This window comes from Pollachius pollachius (assembly GCF_949987615.1).
Source record: "Pollachius pollachius genome assembly, chromosome: 7".
In the NCBI taxonomy this organism is placed as follows: Eukaryota; Metazoa; Chordata; class Actinopteri; order Gadiformes; family Gadidae; genus Pollachius; species Pollachius pollachius.
Window position 1 is genome coordinate 1,042,870 of NC_136940.1, and position 7,500 is coordinate 1,050,369.

At 53.3% G+C, this 7,500-nt stretch overlaps 1 protein-coding gene across 1 annotated transcript in view; it reads left to right on the plus strand.

The window, feature by feature from the left end:
* LOC307077655 (cyclin-dependent kinase-like 5) overlaps positions 1 to 5,789 on the plus strand; it is a gene marked incomplete at its 5' end in the record, with an annotated part of 24,439 nt that extends 18,650 nt beyond the window's left edge. Inside the window, 7 exons of the mRNA XM_079739086.1 lie at positions 786 to 890; positions 1,769 to 1,865; positions 2,256 to 2,391; positions 2,951 to 3,050; positions 3,584 to 3,709; positions 4,399 to 4,545; positions 5,314 to 5,789. Of these exons, the coding sequence (XP_079595212.1) occupies positions 786 to 890; positions 1,769 to 1,865; positions 2,256 to 2,391; positions 2,951 to 3,050; positions 3,584 to 3,709; positions 4,399 to 4,545; positions 5,314 to 5,694 (1,092 nt within the window). The 3' untranslated portion in view covers positions 5,695 to 5,789. The remainder of the gene's footprint in view (positions 1 to 785; positions 891 to 1,768; positions 1,866 to 2,255; positions 2,392 to 2,950; positions 3,051 to 3,583; positions 3,710 to 4,398; positions 4,546 to 5,313) is intronic.
* Positions 5,790 to 7,500: the final 1,711 nt, after the last annotated feature.

Sequence of the window (7,500 nt, forward strand, 5' to 3'; positions counted from 1 at the left end):
TGTGGTAGATATGGGGGAAGCCAGTGCTGATGTAACAGATCAGGCCTTCAGACGCCGGTGGCCTCCGTCTAGAGATGTTCCGATACTGGAAATACCCCGACGCTGCCTAAAGCGCAGCGTCGGGTATCGGCGAGTAAGCAGGTCTATGCACCGATCCGATAGCATCACGGGATTCATTGACTACACAGGCTGAGAACTTCCCAAACACTGCCGTGTTATGCTGCCTCCTTTAACAGCCGGAGGTGGAAAGTTGGAATGGGAAACTCCATCTCTGACCTACGCGCGTTCGAGGTACCACATCGTCAAAACAGGGATGCATGGACGCTTAACTACAAGAATACAAATGTATTGTACAATTATAGATTATGAATGTAAATGAGTTCTGAAAAGGTCATTTGTTGATAGTAAGTGAACGACTATACATCGCTGGCATCGAACGAGAGCTTAGTGGTTACAATGCTAGACGCTGTATCGGTAGATACTCGGTATCGGGAAGGAAAGAACGGTATCGGGACATCTCCACCTCCGTCCCGGCGCCATGCTGGCCGTTAGCTTAGCTTAGCTCAGCCTTCAGCATAGAGCCCCCCCCCCCCGTCGCTCTGGGGGGGCTCAGCATATGCGGCGATGCTTGTATGTGTGTGCTCCGTGTCGTGGGCGCCGTGACTCATGCCCGCTGTATGTTTGTGTACACACTGAGCGTCGGTGAGAGAGAGGCACTGTGTTAGTGTGTGTGTGTGCTTCCCTGTTGTCATGGTGCCGTCTTCACACCTCGTCTTCATCAACAGAGCGAGCAGGCGCCCCTGGACTCCGCCCACTCTGCCAGGCCTCCAATCAGGGACTCCACCCGGGATAACTCCGCCTCCTTTCACATTCAGCGGCAGAAAAGCGAGGTCCGACCTGCTGCCCGTTACCCATGAGCCTGTAACCACGGCCAACAACCTAGCACCCATAACTAGACCTGCAGCAAGCCCTGTTTACACAGCTAGCCTTGAAGCTAGCCCTGGGCACACAGCTAGCCTTGAAGCTAGCCCTGGGCACACAGCTAGCCTTGAAGCTAGCCCTGGGCACACAACTAGCCCTGCAGCTAGCATTAGAGCTAGCCGCTAGCTGTGCAGCTAGCCCTGTGTAAACAGCTAGCCCTGTGCACACAGCTATCCGTAAAGCTAGCCCTGTGTACCCAGATAGCCGTGTAGTAAGCCATGTGGACACAACTAGCCCTGCAGCTAGCATTAGAGCTAGCACTGTGTACACAGCTAGCCGTGTCGTTAGTCCTGTGTACCTAGCTAGCCCTGTGCACACAGCTAGCCGTGTAGTTAGCCCTGTGCACACAGCTAGCCGTGTAGTTAGCCCTGTGCACACAGCTAGCCGTGTAGTTAGCCCTGTGCACACAGCTAGCCGTGTAGTTAGCCCTGTGTACACAGCTAGCCGTGTAGTTAGCCCTGTGCACACAGACTGAGGGTGTGGGTGGATGCTCTCTTTATCTTCTCTCTCTCAGCCTCCTCATTTGTGCTGTGAGCTTTGCTTCTCTGGGATGAGACTGCAGATCAGAGATAGAATCACTCCCCCTCTCTCCGCCTGTGTCTCTCCCTCCGTCTCTCTATAAATAACCTCCTGTCTTACAATTCTGTCAACATCACAACAGCTCACTAACACCTAGCTAGGTTAGCTAAGCTATACCTGGCCAGGTGAAGCATAGCTAGCTAGGTTAGCTAAGCAGGTGGGCTAAGCAGCCCCTGGTCCGGTGTCTGACGCGTTGCGTTGTCGGCAGGTGGGGATGTACCACGAGCAGCAGGAAGACTCGTCCAAGGAGAACCGCATCATCTACAGCGACTCCATGCCCCGGAGGGTGGGCAGCTTCTACCGAGGTCAGAGGTCAAGAGCGCTCTGACGACCACATGAGTGATGATAAGTCAGGTCCATTGGTGGTTTGGGCGGAGGTGGGAATGCACTCCAGCGATGACAACATGCATCTTTCCTCTGTTGGCTAGATGATGAAGATTAACTTCTTTTTAGGACACTTAGGCAAGCTAAATATTTACTTTCATTGTAGAGCATGATCATAGAGAAGATAGACGCAGCAAAGTTACCAAGAATACATTCAGTGAGACAACGGGTGGACAAGATTCTTATAGGGAAACTTTCACATCATGGGCAGTTACTACAAAGGTGAGGGGGGGTGACCATTGGGAGAGTTTAGGATTGGCCCTGTCTCATTTGACCGCTGATGCCATTTTTATCTCCCCCTTTCCCGACAGTCCCATCGCCGCGCCCGGAGAACTCCTTCCACGAGGGACGGGGTCAGAGCCGGGGTCAGGGCCGGGGGCCCGGCCTGTCAGGGGAGGGAAGCACGGGCTCCAACCACTCCAAACGCCAGACCACCTTCGACCCCTGGTGAATATGCCCTTCTGAGATCGTACTGAACGTTGTTCTGTGAATCTACTGCTCCTTTAACGTTGTTCTGCCCTGTGAATCTATTCCTGCTTTAAAGTTGTTCTCCCTGTTGGACGGGCATACTGCTGCTTTAACGTTGTTCTCCTGTAGGACTGCTGCTCTAACGTTGTTCTCCTGTAGGACTGCTGCTCTAACGTTGTTCTCCTGTAGAACTGCTGCTCTAATGTTGTTCTCCTGTAGGACTGCTGCTCTAATGTTGTTCTCCTGTAGGACTGCTGCTCTAACGTTGTTCTCCGGTAGGACGTTCTGCTGCTCTAACGCTGTTCTCTGGTAGGATTGCTGCTTTAATGTTGTTGTCCTGTAGGACTGCTGTTTTAACGCTGTTCTCCGGTAGGACTGCTGCTTTAACGCTGTTCTCCGGTAGGACTGCTGCTTTAATGTTGTTCTCCGGTAGGACGTTCTACTGCTGCTTTAACGTTGTTCTCCGGTAGGACGTTCTACTGCTGCTCTAACGTTGTTCTCCGGTAGGACGTTCTACTCTAACGTTGTTCTCCGGTAGGACGGGCCACGAGGCGGTGATGAACCCGGTTGAGACCAAGGAGAAGGAGAAGCAGGGCTTCTTCAGAGCCATCAAGAAGAAGAAGAAAAAGTCCCAGCCGGTGAGTTCTGCGCTGCGGTAATAAACCCGGTGGTTTGCTCGTGGACCCAGCGCCCCCTCCCTCTCGTTGGTGTATGCTTCGTGTCGATATCTCTGTGGAGCTCGGCGCCGTGCGTCCCCTCTCCCCCCGCCGGACCCCCCTGAGCCCCTGAGCTGCAGGGGGTCCTGTTTTACCTCAGGGTCCGTGCGTCCGGGGGAACCTGGCCTTTAGGACGGCGTTCTCCCCTCCTGGAGAAACAACCAGATTGACCAAATGTCACGGAACGATCAGAACGCCGTTGCGAGAAATGATCAAATGTCAAAACGGAAATGGAAGCGGAGGCGGCATACGGCTCAGGAGGTGGAGCGGGTCGGCGGAAGGTTGCTAGTTCGATCCCCGGCTCCGCCTAGCGGAGTGTCGAGTACCTTACCCTGTTGTGGAAAACGCCTTTTCAGAGCAGGTTTCCCAGGCGCCATGGCCCTGGTCGCGGTCGTGGTCGCGGTTGCTGTTGTTGTTGTTGTTGTAGCTGACGTGCCTCGTTCTCCCGCCCCCAGCCGTCCTCCTCCGCCAGCCTGCCGGCCGAGCTCCAGGCTGGAGGACCTCCTCTGATCAAGAGCTGTCTCTTCCCCCTCTTTAACTCAAAGACTAGCTTAAAGACCTCCACCCGCTCTCCGCTCATGGTACTGCCTCCCTCCATGATCCCTTCACCACTAATCAGCCGTACACCACCCTGTACACCACCCGTTACACCACCCCGTCCCTCATGTTAGCTTACTGATACCTGGTCAGGTGAATCCTAGCTAGCTAGGTTAGCTAAGCTGCACCTGGTGAGGTCACCCTGTCTGTGTAGCTAGGCTGTACCATGGGAGGCCATGGTACAGCCCCACCTCTCTCTGCTTCACCCCTCCATTAACCCATCTGCCTCTTGTCTGTCCTCCACCTCAGCTCCACCAGCCAGACTAACCGTGCAGCTCAGCTCCACCCAGACAGCACCACCCACCAGCCAGACTAACCCAGTAGCTCAGCTCCATCCAGACACCACCACATGATCCACATCCTGTTTGGGCTTACTTCTGGGCTGTTGGTGTGTTGAGGAGCCTTCTGATAGGTTGAGGACGGTGGGATTGAACCCAGTTACCCCCCCCCCCCCTCCGTACTGAGGCCCGTGACTCTCTGACCCCCCAGCAGTGTGACCTCTGACCTCTGGCTGGTGGGGGTGCTGCTGGCCAATCAGGCGCCTTCCATACTAACCGCATGCCTCACCGCTCGAGGGAATGATCTGCATGACCGCCGCCGCGCCGCATACAAGCTCCCCCCCGGCACCGCCCCGCCGCCCTGCCGCTAACGCTGTCTGTTGCCGTGGGAACAGGCGAACGACGGAGCGGAGCGCGGCGCCCAGCAGAAGTCGTCCCGCCCCTCCGGCCACCAGAGTGCCCGCCACCGCTCCCGGGACAAGAGCCGGGAGCGGGACCCCGACGACTGGCCCCACGACAAGCTGGCCGACGCCCACGCCCAGGTAACCACGACCACCACCGCACAACACGCTCAGGTAACCATGACGAACACGTCACCGTGGTACCAGGTAACCCTGAACACCATAGAACACGTTACCCTGGTACCAGGTTACCCTGACGACCACAGAACACGTTACCCTGGTACCAGGTTACCCTGACGACCACAGAACACGTTACCCTGGTACCAGATAACCCTGAACACCATCTTACACGTTACCCTGGTACCAGGTTACCCTGACGACCACAGAACACGTTGCCATGGTACCAGGTTACCCTGACGACCACAGAACACGATACCCTGGTATCCCTGACGACCACAGAACAAGTTTCCATGGTACCAGGTAACCCTGACGACCACAGAACATGGTGTTGTTGATGTGGTTCTGATGTGGTTCTAACATGGTTCTGTGTTTGGTTCTGACGTGGTTCTGCCTTTGGTTCTGCGTGGGGTCTAACGTGGTTCTTGTGAGGTTCTAACGTGGTTCTGCATTGTGTTCTAAACGTGGTTCTGCGTTGGGTTCTAACGTGGTTCTGTGTTGGGTTCTAACGTGGTTCTGTGTTGGGTTCTAACGTGGTTCTGCGTTGGGTTCTAACGTGGTTCTGTGTCGGGTTCTAACGTGGTTCTGCGTTGGGTTCTACATCGGGTTCTAACATGGTTATGCGTTGGGTTCTAAGGTGGTTCTGCGTTGGGTTCTAACATGGTTCTGCTGAGGCTCTAACGTGGTTCTGTGTTGGGTTCTAACGTGGTTCTGCATCATGGTTCTCCCCAGAGCCAGCCCCTGAGGTCTCTGAGGAAGCTGCTCCACCTCTCGTCTTCCCAGTCCAATCAGACGGCCGACCACCGCTACCAGCCCCTCCCCGTCCCTAACCCCGCCCCCTCCAAGGGGGGCGGGGGCTTCCCCGAGGGGCGGGGCCACGCCGGTGTCGCCACACCCCAGCTGAAGAGCCGGCAGCAGCAGGGGGGCTACCCGCTCCCGGGCCCCGCCCTGGACCCGGGGTGGGCGGGGCACGGGGCGCCCTTGGGCCGCTCCGAGGGAAACCCCTACCCCGAGCAGCTGGGCGGGAAGGGCGGGCAGAATGGACACGGCTTCCCCCGCCAGTCCCGCCCCCGCATGCCCAACCTGAACGACCTGAAGGAGACCGCCCTGTAGGCCCCGCCCACCCGTGGCGGCTACTTCCTGTCGTTCCTGCGTACTTCCTGTTCAGACCGACGGAGAACAGGTGTCTCGATAAACCAAACCTTCCAAACGCACCCCCCCCCGCTTCACTTTGTTTTTATAAAGCTTTCGTGTTTGATAGAATTTATATTATTATTATATATACTATTATAATTTTGCTATACATAGAATAAATAAAAATCTATATGAAGTGTAGGTTTTTAAGTGTATTTTTCGTTTCTATTCAATAGAAATCCAGTCAAGTTTGTGCTTTTCTCCTAATAGAAACCAGTGGAACCAATAGACTGTCATACCGGTAGTTTACTAACTGTTTATTAACTGTTAACACAAGGATCTCACGCCTTCATTCTAAGTCATGTGTTCACCCTACACCTGTCTCGTACCACTGTCAGGATGCCAGTAATGTGTTCATAACCTCACGCCTTCGGGACGTCATCGCTGTCGGTTGGCATGACGACCAGCGTCGATGTCCAGCGGTCTGTCCGTCGCGATGTTTATCGAGCTAAACTGCAGACGTTGCCCCCTGCTGGACGGTTCTGTCCTCCATTGACTCAGAATATTTATTAAAAACGGATTAAATGTATTTATTTTAAGGCAGATAAACATTATATGGCGTTTTTAGCTTTAAGTTGATGAAATAACATTTCAACTGGTATTCCGTGTAACAACCAGTACTCCACTGGGAGTGTATATGATATGAAACACACACACACCCCGGAACACACACAATGTACTGTTGTACCACTTACTGCATAAACATTGGTTTTTACTGAATGCGATTTTTAAAGCAGGGTTTCTGTTATGTTGTCGATAACCACAAACCGGGAACGTTTGGGAGCGCACTTTAGAACGGACCGTGAAGGAACACTGAACTGATAATAGCGCTCAGAGCGGAAACAACGCTCTGAACAGAGCGGTTCTCGGAGCGGTTCCACGTGTCATGGACGAGGAGCCGGGATCAACACGCTGAAGTTTTATTTTTTTAAACGTTGCACTTTGAAGAGACTGCGTGGCATCGCGTTATCGACTTTATAATAATACTGATAGGTGATATTGATCTTCCTCTGTGTGGAGTCTGCGTGCCGTGTCGTCTGAACAGAGAATATAACGGAGGCTTCCTACGCCCCCTCCTCGTCACGGAGGGCTGTACCATGTGTCGAACCACGCGCTGCACACAGTATTACATTAATACTGCTGAGCGTATGTCGTCCACCAAGCGTCAGATGAAATGAAGTATTTTGAGGTGTTTTTATTATTTTATTACAGACACAACTGAGTAGCATAGAACGTGTTATGACCCCCCCTCCATCCTCACCCTCCCCTGTGGTGACATTTACTATTTTAGGATCTTCATGTTTACAAATGTAACGGTAAATCTGGAATAAAACTGACTTTGATTCAAGCGATCTCTTTCTTTAACGTCGTTGGGTGTTGACCGGAAGCAGTGCCAGAGAGGGAAAGGTTTTCATTTGGAACAAAGTAACTTTAGTAATCCCAGAGTGGAAACGTACATTTTCTGAACACAGGATTAGCCTTCCTCAGTCTACCACCTAAACCTTAAAGGGGACCTATCATACCACCAGGTGTGAGTGTGATTAGCCTTACAAGCCGTTTCAAAAATCTGCCCCATATGACATCACTAGTGGGCGTGTCCACCTAGATCTGTGCTGGATAGATGAGCAACGTTTGCTTCAGTCCACTGGGTAGGCTGGCAGACTGATCTATCCAGCACAGATCTAGGTGGACACGCCCACTAGCGATGTCATATTGGGCAGATTT